General features: G+C 42.4%; 1 protein-coding gene across 2 annotated transcripts in view; it reads left to right on the plus strand.

Moving 5' to 3' along the window:
• The first annotated feature begins 3,337 nt into the window (after positions 1-3,337).
• Positions 3,338-14,441, plus strand: part of LOC311241293 (uncharacterized protein) — a 69,120-nt gene continuing 58,016 nt past the window's right edge. For both annotated transcript variants that reach the window (XM_084330065.1, XM_084330066.1), the window contains exon 1: positions 3,338-3,509. In XM_084330065.1, coding sequence (XP_084186191.1) covers positions 3,500-3,509 — 10 coding nt within the window. In that variant the 5' untranslated portion in view covers positions 3,338-3,499. The remainder of the gene's footprint in view (positions 3,510-14,441) is intronic.

Below are 14,441 nucleotides of genomic sequence, written 5' to 3' on the forward strand. Positions count from 1 at the left end.
TTGCCTCACCCTAGAGAGTGCGCAGCTAAAGACATTCCTGTGGCACCACCCAGAGGTTCAGCTCACTACTGACATTACAGCAGCTGACTACGAAGAAGCGGAACTTCTTCTACTACAACGAGCCCAGAGAGACTCGTTCCCCGATGAGCTAGACTGTCTACAGGGAGCAAAGCCCGTCCCATCAGACAGCAGACTGCTCCACCTAGCCCCCGAGAGCGACGCCCATGGTCTCATCAGAGTGGGTGGTCGTCTGCGGAGAGCTCCAGACTTACCGGATGACGTCAAGTACCCGATAGTCTTAAACAGCCGACACAAGGTCACAGAGCTGATCATAAAGAAATACGACGAGGATGTGCATCACGCCGGGGCAGAGAGAGTCTTCGCGGAGATCAGACGTCGTTATTGGATACTGCAAGGGAGAGAAGCAGTGCGGCGCTTCCAGCGAACCTGTCTAGACTGTTGTAAGTGGCGAGCGCAGCCCAGTATACCCCGGATGGCTGACCTACCTCCCTGTCGCCTCCGACTCGGCGACAAGCCTTTTCACTCCACCGGTATGGACTGTTTCGGCCCGCTGTATATAAAGAAAGGAAGAGGAACCGAGAAGCGGTGGGGTATTGTATTCAAATGCATGACCACCCGAGCGATGCATATAGAACTCCTTCCAACCATGAGCACAGACTCATTCCTTATGGCCTTCCGAAGATTCACATCGCGGAAAGGCAAACCGTCTATATTATTGTCTGATCACGGGACAAACTTCAAAGGCGGAGAAAGAGAGCTGAGAGAGAGCTTCCAAGCTATGGGCCCAGAACTTAAGACCCACCTCGCTCCATACCAGATTGACTTCCAGTTTAATCCCCCGAACGCACCTCACTTCGGTGGAACTTGGGAACGAGAAGTACGTTCAATAAAGACAGCCCTGTACGCCGTGCTTGGGGCCCAGACCGTGGCGGAAGAAGTCCTAATGACAGTCCTCACGGAGATCGAGGGAGTATTGAACTCAAAGCCCCTCGGTTACGTCTCAAGTGATGTAGCAGATGTCGACCCAGTCACCCCCAACACACTCTTGATGGGGCGGCTGGACCCCGCGCTACCACAGACAATGTACAGGCCTGAAGAAGCGAACGGCCGAAGAATGTGGAGGTACAGTCAAGTATTGGCTGACAAGTTTTGGAACAGCTTCCTACTCCACTATCTACCGTCTCTACAGACCCGCCAGAAATGGGTGAAAGAGAGAGACAATTTGACAGAAGGGACAGTCGTCATGATTATCGACCAGTCACTACCCCGAGCTATGTGGCCGGCTGGCCGCGTAAGCAAAGTGATCACCGGTGCCGACGGAAAGGTCCGAGCAGCCGAAGTGCTCGTCCAAGGACGGATCTACACCCGACCCGTGGCGAGGCTAATAGAACTGCCAAGGCTCCCCGATACTATCGATGACGACCATGACCCCATGACTTTGTGAACTGCCCGACCCCTCACAACAGACATTGAGTAGTGGACAGTGCGGTTAATCTGTCTCTGCTTAGCTAATTAGGTGGGACTAATTAGGAGGCGGCTGTTACAAAGGATCAGATTAAACCGAATATATATATTTATTGATTGATATATATTGCATAGTATTTGTATATCGTTTGATATCCCTTGTATATTCCTTGTACATATACACGGAATATCCCTTTAGCCTAGTGCAGACCATAATATTTCGTTCTCCTATTGGACAGCGGTCCACAGGCGCCAGGGCCATGCCTCCAGAGTCAAGTTCAAGGCCACCGTCAAGACATGTCTGTACATGCCCGGCCTTGCCCAGGGATACGAGACAGAAATGAGGTTGGCACTAGATTGTTCGCCGTGCATATAAATATGGCGCAGGTGAATACAGAAGTAGAGTTACCCAATAAGTTGAAGCCTCACCCACGATACAACGTGCGGTGAAGTATGGCCTGTTTGGCCCCAAATAGAGCATTGAGACCGCGTGCGAATTAATAACTGAATTGTCAGAGTTTGGCGCTATACCGTCGAGTGCGACATATTTCTATTAAGTCAGTAATAGTCTATTTGTGTATAGTGTATCGTGCGGCTAAAGTTCTACAGTGACCAGCATCACCAACGCTTCCTCGTACCAGCTAGAGTGCTTATCCAGGCTGGGCTGCTTTCATGGCGCTTTCACCCGAGGAGACCTAGACGAGAACCGTGTGGACATGTACACTGGATTAATCTACCCGACGACTACATAGCCCTTTGCGGCTGGATTATATTTGTTTTGGTCCTGTGATTTATGGAGCGGAGAATCGCCGACGCCTACACGTGTGGGATTTACCCTGTGAGGAGCCACGTCGAGTCTGCGCCTCAGAGAGCCTGAGGCTGGCTAGCTTTCTTCACTGTGGAGCTACAGTCTACGGAGAACAGCTGTATTCGTCTGTGGATCAAGAGACTATTGCACCGTCTCCTGTACTTGGAGTCTCCTTAGTCATCGTTGACCAGACTCTCTACTACCGACAGATCCTCTATCCCTGCTGGCTTACAACCGGGGGGACCCTTCCAGTATCTCCCGCTATATATTACTAGTGTACCATAGATATAATTCCCTAAGATTCAGGTTGTATAATTACCTCCTGCGTAACCAGAGAATGGACATTCATTATTGATTTGCCTACGCACATTCCTTTGCCTTATAAGCGCATCCAAAGTAAAATAGAGAAGTATATTATGTACCTTTTGCTGCAATAAATACTTAATTACCACTTTGTGTGGAACCGATTCATTGTGGGAAGTGTTCATCATATTTATATATCATGTACTGTATGGCCAGTAATTAAAGTACATAAAGCGGTAGTGGTTTAATGATACCATACTTATCAATACAGTCAGGGAATTGTACCCCTCAGTTACAATTAGGTATGAACGAGCTGTTCAGTAGGCAGAGCAAGACGCTTGCCAGTAATCATATAACTAGGGTTATAGGATAACCTTCGTTCCTTGTGACAGTGCATGAGCAAGTACTGCCACCTTGTGTCTACTTGTTGTGATTACACATTTTATGCATTCATCACTGTTTATTCTTATAAACGGCTGTACTCAAAGGACACCATTGTTTGACGCCAAGAAGGAAGATAGCAAGAGAAAGCTACTTATTTAATCTTATTCTTCACGTGGGAACTCATCTAGACATTGATTTCATTCTTGATATTTGTGTCAGGTATCAGTTCTAATTATTGTTCTAATAGCAGTGTATGCACATCATGTATTACTTTATGCACACAGCGACTTTTATTTTGTAAAGACGATCCGGAAGTGATTGTGCTACGCAACATGGGGAAATGATACGGGCCATTGTTACAGTTATTGTTGCTAGATTTGATCAAGTTGCTGTTAGTTAATAACAGGGACATTTAAAAACATTATAGGATCCAGAGCAGAGTTTCAGTTGAGCTAAAAAGCTGGAGGCCTGACGGCAGCTTGGCGTGTTGCTTTTGACTGTAATGTGTTTTCTGTCACGATGAGGAAAGGTGAGTAATAACAACAACAACAAATAGGTCTATGACGCGCGACGTGTGCCTGGGTTGTGGGGAACACCACTCAAATACCATGTTACCATGGCCGAGGACACTATGATAATGTTTGTTATTTACATGACCTATTATACAAATTTGTGTAAACACAGGCTTCGCTCTCAAAGCCATTCGAAATGTACTGTACACTGTACATTGGAATATTGACAAAGCCATACGTGGTCATTTACTGTACATTGGAGGGGGTTGGGTTTGGACATTTACAGGGGCCAGTTTCGAATTGCAGCCTCCCGTATGTGCTCTTTGAGAGTGGTTTTGAGAGTGGGTAGTGATTCACATTCCTTTACAGCTGTGGGTAGGGCGTTCCACATTGATGTGGCATAATTGCGATTTGCGAAATGTGTTTAGTCCCTTGTTTGAGCCGAATCTGGGTTTAACATGATTTGTGGAGCTGGTGTTGTGATCGTGGTATTCACTGACCTTTGGGAAGTATTTTGACATGTACACATGGGTACCTTGGTCGTGTAGTGATTGATTGATTGAAAACTTTATTAACAGATTGCAGAATGGGTACAATACAGTACAGCTCAATACACACAATTGTTAAGGGGATGCAGACCAGAGAAAGACTTTCGTCTTGTTTACACCAGGGTCCCCCATTTTCAATTCATCAGGACATATTATGACATACGACATACAGATAGACAGTACTGCTACATCTATACATTTATGACATACCTGATTTGCAAATACAGTATAGTTTGTGATACAAAAATAGTCCAGAAAAGAGAGTATATTTGACGTAAAAACTCTACATTGGAGGAGGTTGGGTGGGGGGGGGGGGGGGGGGGGTGGGACACTGTACAACTGTACAAGCAAAACTGTACATTGGAATATTGACAACCATACTAGGTAATTTACTGTGCATTGGAGGGGGTTGGGTTAGGACATTTACAGGGGCCAGTTTCGAATTGCAGTTTCCCGTAGGTGTTCTTTGAGAGTGGTTTTGAAAGTGGGTAGTGATTCACATTACTTTACAGCTTTGGGTAGGGCATTCCACATTGATGTGGCATAATTGCTCCCTTGTTTGAGCCGAATCTGGGTTTAACATGATTTGTGGAGCTCCCTCTGGTGTTGTCATCATGGTATTCACTGACCTTTGGGAAGTCTCAGCACGGAACTAGGCAAAATCTGCATGGCTCGCTGATAACAAACTATCATTACACATGGGCAAAACAGAGTCCATTCTCTTCGGTTCAAATAACAAACTCAGCAAGACCGACGGCTTCTCAGTTATAGTGGGTGACAATATTGTCACAAGGAAAGACGGAATTACCTACCTGGGTTCCATCCTAGAGGCAAATCTTTCCTGTGACAAAATGGCATCCAATGTAATAAAAAAAAGTCAACCAACGAACTAGATTCTTGTACCGGATCTCCTCTCTGGTAAACAAGAATACCCTGAAGACTCTGGCAGGAGCACTCATTCAAGGGTACTACGACTATGCGTGCACCTCATGGTACCAAAGCACCTCAAAGGCGCTTAAAACAAAATTACAAACAAATCACAAAACAAACTGGTCAGACTACTACTTGACCTGAACCCCAGAACCCACCTCACCCCTGCCCACTTTGACAACCTAGGATGGCTTAGAGTAGACGACAGAGTACAGCAACTTGCAATGGGCCTGGTCTACAAGATACACTATACGACCGGGGTACCCATGTACATGTCAAAATACTTCCCAAAGGTCAGTGAATACCACAACCACTACACCAGAGGAAGCTCAACAAATCATGTAAAACCCAGATTTGGCTCAAACAAGGGACTAAACACGTTTTGCAATTATGCCACAACAATGTGGAACGCCCTACCCAAAGCTGTAAAGGAATGTGAATCACTACCCACATTCAAAACCGCTCTTAAAGAGCACCTACGGGAGGCTGCAATTCGAAACTGGCCACCGTAAATGCCCAAAACCCCCACCACCTCCTAATAGACAGTCTCCTCCCCACCGCATGTATATATTCCCTCCCCGCCGTATGTATATTTCTCTCCCACCCACCCACCCCCTCCTAATGTACAGTCCCCTCCCCATCATATGTATATACTCTGTCAGGATCTAGGGGTAACAGTACTGTATATTTGAATACCGTTTATGTCACAAATGTATCAGTACTAAATACCTATATGTCCCTATGCCATAAATGTCATGTATGTTGTGTATGTCATAAATGTCTATATGAATTGAAAATGGGGGACCCTGATGGAAACAAGACAAACGTCTTTCTCAGGTCTGCATCCCCTTAACAATTGTATGTATTGAGCCGTACTGTATTGTACCCATTCTGCAATCTGTTAAATAAAGTTTTCATTCATTCATTCATTCGTTCGTTCGTTCGTTCGTTCGTTCGTTCGTTCGTTCGTTCGTTCGTTCGTTCGTTCGTTCGTTCGTTCGTTCGTTCGTTCGTTCGTTCGTTCGTTCGTTCGTTCGTTCGTTCGTTCGTTCGTTCGTTCGTTCGTTCGTTCGTTCGTTCATTCATTCATTCAAGTATTTTGACATGTACATGGGTACCTTGGTCGTGTAGTGTATCTTGTAGACCAGGCCCAATGGCCCATTGCAAGTTGCTGTAATCTGTCGTCTACTCTAAGCCATCCTAGGTTGTTAAAGTGGGCAGGGGTGAGGTGGGTTCTAGGAGTCAGGTCAAGCAGTAGTCTGACCAGTTTGTTTTGAGATGTTTGTAATTTTGTTTTTAGCGCCTTTGAGGTGCTTTGGTACCATGAGGTGCAAGCATAGTCGTAGTACCCTTGAATGAGTGCTCCTGCCAGAGTCTTCAGGGTATTCTTGTTTACCAGAGAGGAGATCCGGTACAAGAATCGAGTTCGTTGGTTGACTTTTTTTATTACATTGGTTGCCATTTTGTCACAGGAAAGATTAGCCTCTAGGATGGAACCCAGGTAGGTAATTTCGTCTTTCCTTGTCACAATATTGTCACCCACTGTAACTGAGAAGCCGTCGGTCTTGCTGAGTTTGTTATTTGAACCGAAGAGAATGGACTCTGTTTTGCCCATGTGTAATGATAGTTTGTTGTCGGCGAGCCATATGCAGATTTTGCCTAGTTCCGAGCTGAGGGTTTTTTCAACCTGTAACTTGTTCTTGTCAGAGACCAGCAGGGCTGAGTCGTCCGCAATATGTCATCAGGCATAACGTCTGGTACATGTTCTGTTTCAGACAGACCTGATTATACTACTAATAGACCAGTCCTGAGTGACAACAGGCCTTTTACTACTACTACTACTACTACTACTACTACTACTACTACTACTACTACTACTACTACTATGATTTAAGCAAATTTTGGTACAAACTCAGTCATTCAGTGGATCCACAAGATCAGTCTCCCATCCCATCATCAGCAAGACAAACAGCTTCTCTGTTACAGTGGGTGACAATATTGTCACAAGGAAAGATGAAATTACATACCTGGGGTCCATCCTAGAGGCAAATCTTTCCTGTGACAAAATGGCAAACGATGTAATAAAAAAAGTCAACCAACGAACAAGATTCTTGTACCAGATCTCCTCGTTGGTAAACAAGAATACCCAATACGACCAAGGAGAAAAACCTGGTAGACTCCTTGCATGGCGCATCAAAAAACAACAGACTGAGAGGACAATCACTAACATAGAGGACGGTAATGGAAATAATATAATCGATCCATTAGATCGATTACACAATTAGATCGATCTACACAACATTTAGAACCTTTTATGAAAAACTATATAGCTCAGAATATAACATTAGTGAAGTTACACAAACTATATTTCTTGATAACCTTAACATCCCCAAAATCTCTGAAGAAAGAAAAAAAAACCTGGATGAACAATTAAACATAACAGAGATATCAGAGGCCATAGGAGCATTAAAACCTGGAAAAACAGCGGGACCAGACGGCCTCTCAATTGACCTATATAAACACTTTAAAGATAAATTAGTGACCCCCCTTTTTGAGATGTACCTAGAATCCTTTGAAAATGGTTACTTACCCGCATCAATGAAAGAGGCCCTGATTATCCTGCTCCCAAAACCAGGCAAAACCAATACTAAATGCGAGAACCTCCGTCCTATAAGTTTGATAAACAACGACACCAAAATCCTTAGTAAAATCTTGGCCAAAAGAATAGAGAACGTACTTCCAGAGATAGTGGGAGATGATCAAAATGGATTCATAAAAGGGAGACAGGGATTTCACAATGTTAGACGGGTCTTCAACATCCTATACAACCAAAAAGGAGAGAGGGACACAGGTCTTCTCTCGCTCGATGCGGAGAAGGCCTTCGATAGGGTGGAATGGGCTTATCTTTTTGATGTTATTGATCGATTTGGATTTGGAAATTACTTTTGTAACTGGATCAAATTACTACACCTAAACTCTGTAGCTGAGGTACTAACAAACGAAGTGACATCTAAACCCTTTAATATCACCAGGGGTTGCCCTCAAGGCTCGCCCTTATCACCGCTCCTGTTCATTTTAGCTATCGAACCGTTAGCAATAGCAATCAGGGCTAACAGACAGCTACATGGGATTGAAATCGGTAATAACGATCACAGAATAGCCCTTTTTGCGGACGATGTCATTTTGGTCCTAAAAAACCTAGATACATCGATACCTGCACTGCTCGATATAATTGATCAGTTCGGTAGTATCTCTGGATATAAACTAAACGCCTCAAAATCATCACTTATGCTGCTTAATGATAACGAGAGAAAAACCGCTGACCAACAAGAATTCCCTTTCAAGCTCTCGAACAGCTTCACCTATCTGGGCATCAAAATAATACCCCAAATAGAAAATATAGCATCAATAAACTATGAACCTATGATAGACTCTGTATTCAAATCCATAGAGAGATGGATGTTCTTGCCCATCTCTGTGATAGGGAGGATAAACATACTAAAGATGTCCATACTACCAAAGTTCCTATACTTATTTCAAAATATCCCTCTGGCACCACCGGTAAGAATGTTCGGAAAGATTGCGTCTCTCATCTCAAAATGTATATGGCGCAAGAAATGTCCTAGAGTCCGCCTATCTCTGTTGTATCTTCCATTCGATGCAGGGGGGTTGACCTGTCCTAACCTGGTATTACCAGGTATTAAATTGGTATTACCTGGCTGCACAATTGAGAACTGTAATGTTTTATTTTTCTAAGGAAGAACCACCATCATGGATGGGAGTGGAAGCATACCCAATGCAACTACCACTACATTTATACATGTATTCAGCTGAGCCAAAATATTTAAGAAAACATACTACACACCCCATAGTGCTCAACATGATTAATATATGGTATGAGGTAAAGACATTTATGAAAATAAACAACTCCATGTCGCAATTCAGCCCAATCTGGGGAAACGTCTCTTTTAAACCAGGCAAACTGGATGCCGGATTCAAACTATGGGCAAAAGAAGGAATAAGTCAAATATCTGACCTTTACAAAGATGGGGTCTTGATACCTTTTGAGGACCTATCAATAAAATACAACATCCCAAGGAAGCATTTTTTTAAATACTTGCAACTGAGAAGTTTCATTTCCTCTCAGCAAAACCAGTCACTGGCAATTCCTACACTTTCATCTTTAGAAAAAATTATCATCAAGAACTGCAACAGCAAAGGCCTGTTATCAATGTTCTATAACTGGATTGTATCTGGTTCAGACGAGACGTCACTATCTAGATTGGAGTCATGGAGGCTGGACTTGGGAGAGGAGATCTCAAACGAGGACTGGAACAGAGCATGCGAGGAGGCTCAGACACAAACAGCCAACACTAGCTTAAAACTACTTCAATACAAATGGCTGATGCGGACTTATATAACCCCTGTCAAATTGAATAAATACAACAGCAACACACCAGATAGGTGCTTTAAATGTACCAAGGATCGGGGAACTTTTATACATTGTATTTGGGAATGTGACAAAATCAAGAAGTTCTGGGGGGAGGTGGTGAATAAAATCAAATATATCCTGTCAGTGAATATCCCACTAGACTCCAAAATGATATTGTTACATTTATATCCAATAAATCTGAACCTGAGAACCAAACAATTTAAATGTATTGATTTTGCTATACTACAGGCAAAAAGAACAATAGCTTTCAATTGGAAGAAAATAGACGCACCCACAATCGGTGCTTGGATTAAAAACATGGCACAATGCATGTCTATGGAGAGAATAACGTATATCCTCAGGAACAATATAGAGGTTTACGAGGATATATGGAAACCATTTAATGAATATCTGAGAAGGGAAGATATAGGAGGGCTGCTATAGGATGAGTCCCCCCGCTCTCTCCCGCGGTCAGCCGTGACCCGGACCCCGGGAGAGACCGGAGACACGTCAGTGAAGGTGATGTAAAGATGTCATTTATTTTTATTTATTTTTATTTTTATGTACATTTTCTTTTCCTCTTTTCAATTATTTATATTTGTGTACGAGCTATTCTAATGGAGGTACAAATGAATGTACATATTATTTATGTATGAGAACAGTAAAAACAACCAAAGATGCTAAGAGAGAGAAAAGGGGAGGGGGGAGGGGGGTATGTGGGTATATGTATAATCTTGTGGAGAAAAGGAATTAAGAATAACTGACTACAATGAAAACCTGAAATGAGTACTGTAAAACCCAACAAAAATATTGTACTAGAAGAAAAGGGAGGTTTAAAGGAAATGGAAGGATACAGGAGGAATTTTTTTTAGAGCAAGTATTATAATTTGATATGATGGTTTAAGGACGACATACACTAAGTATTAGTACCAAATATCTGGGAAATCAACCGATGTGGGATTAATAGCCAAGGATGATGGGGTATATAATTAAGCATTACATCACACGCAGGAGTGGTTTGTGACCAATAAACCATGCCTAGGGGTGGTTGTTAGGCCCGAGGCGCAGCCGAGGGTCGTTAGACCCCCCTAGGCATGGTTTATTGGTCACAAATCACGACTGCACGTGGTGTAAAGCTTTTATACAACTGCCAGATTCATCCAACCTTATTTCTATACAATAAACACACATTAATCGAAGATTTATTGAAAAAACCATCCGCCAGAAAAAGTAGTTCCCACAACTCCATGTGGAAGCAGCTTGAAGTGCATCCAACCAAACTAACACATCCAACTGTGTATTATTGGAATGATTGAGAGAAGTTGCCTCATGTGGAAGCAGCTTGAAGTGCATCCAACCAACTAACACATCCAACTGTGTATTATTGGAATGATTGATTGAAAATTTTATTACCAGATGCAGAATATAAAGTAGGTAAAACAAATTAAAACGTTTTCTTTCTTCGCCCTATTTTTTTATTTATTTCTTTTAGCCTAAACTTAACCAGTTGGAAACCAGGGGTACAGTAATAAAATTAGCAATCAACCAATCAATCAATTCAATAGACCATGCTCACTTAAAACAGCGCTGCTTCTCTCTCAGTCTGACTCCCCCGCTGTTGCAGACAGGAGTGTGTGTGTGTGTGTGTGCGTGTGTGTGTGTGTGTGTCACAGTGTGTGTGTGCGTGTGAGTGTGTATGTGTGTGTGTGTGTGTGTGTATGTGTGTGTGTGTGTTTGTGGGTACGCCAGCGTCGGACAGTGTGTGAGAGAGAACGCTGCAGTCAGTAGAAAGTAGGAAGGAAGAAATTTAAATCAATCAATTAATCTATCAATCAATCCGCGATTTTTCTTTTGTTCTAGATTGAGTCAAGACCCATCAATTACATCATCCAACATTGTTTAAAGGACTAACACATTCCCCTTGACAGAATCGCTTCATATTTAGTCGTTATGGTGCTTTCAACATAACCATTTGTTGTCCGCGATCTTGTTTTCTCCCGGAGTGAGCCGGGGAGGGTTATGTGATTCGGTTGTGGGTAGGGATGCCCCCCGGACCCCGGTTTTAAACGGGAACCGGTACTATATTAGAAAATACCGGAGTATTTATAAGCTCTGACGTCCTCGGTACTGCTATCGATACTCTAGAGAAATTATTATTATTATTATTATTATTATTATTATTATTTAAAAGTTGCGAACGATCCTCTCTCTGTCTCTGCACGAGAAGCGAGCCGCAGCCAGCGAGTCAATTATTACACACACTCCTCGCGAGTCGCTCGCTAGTGCTACACATAGACATACGGGTCCTACATACGGGTACTCCTTAATGAAAGTGTCCCCGACGCCCCGTGCTATAGCGCTCTGCACACAGACAGCAGCTCTGCATGCACTGAGTCGTGATCATGGCGGATAGAGCGAAGCGTTCTAAAGTATGGATATACTTTACAAGGGTCAATGCCGACAATGCACGTTGCCACAAGTGCAACAAAACATTTGCCAGTAAGGGTGGCAATACGAGCAAATCAATTTATCAAAACATCTGTTGGCAAAACATGATATTAGTGTGCAGAAATGCGCGTATTCGACTGCCTTGCGCGCAGTGTTCCATCTGCATCCACTGCAGCCGTAACCGTAAGCCAAGATACGGAGTTGCCTAGGCTAATAACGAATTATTACAAATAGGCTAATAAACAAAACAATTGTTTAGCTACAAATACTACAATCTAAACTTTTTATAGATCGTCAAGCTGAGGCGTCAGCCACTATGTCCCAGGCCAGTGAGCCCTAGAGGTAGAGGGACATCCTCCCTCTACCTCCCTCCACCACCCAAAGTCCTTTCTCCCTAGCAGCTAGAGGAAGGATGACAGAGGATAGGGTGAACGAGTGTCACAGTTCTGTTAGCCTTTTGCATTTGTTGTTTATTATAAAAAGTCTATAATTCAGAGTCAGACACATTTAAAACATTGTTGCTGCTGTTGCTGAAGAAATTATATTAATTTATTATATTTATTTATAAAGTTATATAAAAGAACATTGTTGTTGCTGAAGAAATTATATTTATTTATAATACTTATTTATAAAGTTGTATTTATAAATAATAAAGCAATGTTGATTCTGTTCTTAATTAATTGTCTTTTTTTCTTGCAAAAAAAGAACCAAAAAGAACCGATAAGAGTATCGATAAAGTACCGAACCGTTAAGCAGTATCGATAAGAGTAGTAGTATCGATAAAATCCTAACGATACCCATCCCTAGTTGTGGGCGGGTCCTGAGCCCAGGACCGTGGATTGTTGCCAATAAAGACGTGTGAATGGCCAATCAGAATCGAGAAATTTGCATGCCGTTGTATAAATGTATGTAAAACAAAATGCAAGGTAAACTGAGGTAAAAACTTTTCTATATATCCCTGTTCAAGGAAGATATACATATCGTCATTGGATTTTGTACAGACCAACGAATGTGCGATTACCATTCAAAGAATGACTTAGTCAATAATTGTATATATTCTTCTTTCTGCAAGAACGGTATTTTTGTATTTTTTTTGTAATTTTCTCTTTATGGTTTAGGCCTGTATAAGGGCGATATACACTGTCTGTGTAACCTGAAAAGCCAAATGGTGGAAGATTGATAATCAAAGATGTTATTATTTGTATGTTTGTGAATATAAATGCAAATAAAAATTGAGTTTAAAAAAAAAAAAAAAAAACAAGAATACCCTGAAGACTCTAGCAGGAGCACTCATTCAAGGGTACTACGACTAGGCTTGCACCTCATGGTACTAAAGCACCTCAAAGGCACTAAAACAAGACTACAAACATTACAAAACAAACTGACTGCTGCTTGACCTTACTCCTAAAACACACCTCACCCCAGCCTATTTTGACAACCTAGGATGGCTTAGAGTAGACGACAGAGTACAGCAACTTGCAATGGGCCTGGTCTACAAGATACACTACACCACTAAGGTAACCATGTACATGTCGAGGTACTTCCCAAAGGTCAGTGAATACCACGACCACAACACCAGAGGGAGTTCCACAAATCACGTGCAACCCAGATTTGGCTCAAACAAGGGACTAAACACGTTTCGCAATATGCCACATCAATGTGGAACGCCCTACCCACAGCCATAAAAAAATGTCAATCCCTATTCCCTACCCACCTTCAAAACTGCAATTCGAAACTGGCCCCCGTAAATGTCCGAACACCCACCCACTCACCCACCCACCCCCTCCTAATGTACATTTCCCTCCCCCTAGTATGTATATATTTACTATATACTGTATATTTACATATCTTGTATGTCACAAATGTCAAAAATCAATCACTTGCCACTGCCAGTCTGGCTCAATGGAGGCATTAATTACATGTTAATATAGCAGATGCCACCAAACGGTTTTACATCATGGAGCCCTAAATGCACAGGCCAAGGGTATTGTTGGAGAATAATAGCTAATATACTGTACAGCAGGCGTTCTAAACCTCTTGATGTAGAATGCCAAAGTTGTAATTTGTTAGTCACTTTGGATAAAATTGTCAGCTATATTACTATTACAGACAGTAAATGTAAATGCAAAGGGCAGAAATGTAACATGGGTGATGGGATACAGGCAAAAAAAATTAAACTGTCCTCAACTAAAGAAATTATTCCAATATTTGTATTTGCATTTGTTAGTTTTACAACAGTTTTCCCCCCATATTTTCCCCTCCTCCGAGACAGGTCTATTAGGATATGTAGACTGTAAGCATCTAACCTCTTTATTTCAAATATAACAGACCCCCCTCCCCTGTTCTCAACTAAATGAACTCAAGGCGACTAATTTGGTTGAATAATGACATTTATCATCGGCCAGTTTATTGGCGGATATTTAATCTTTGTGTAGCCGTCCTTCCAGAGCAGTCACCCAAGGGGCAGAACAGTCGTACAAGCCAGGGAAGACCCAAACAGACATGTAGGACTGACCAGAATACTTCCAAGCTTCAGTCACTGCCATGGTTATCCAGGACAAAATCACTTTATTAATAAAATTTTTTTTTTT

Source organism: Notolepis coatsorum, assembly GCF_963971535.1.
Source record: "Notolepis coatsorum genome assembly, chromosome: 15".
NCBI lineage: Eukaryota > Metazoa > Chordata > Actinopteri > Aulopiformes > Paralepididae > Notolepis > Notolepis coatsorum.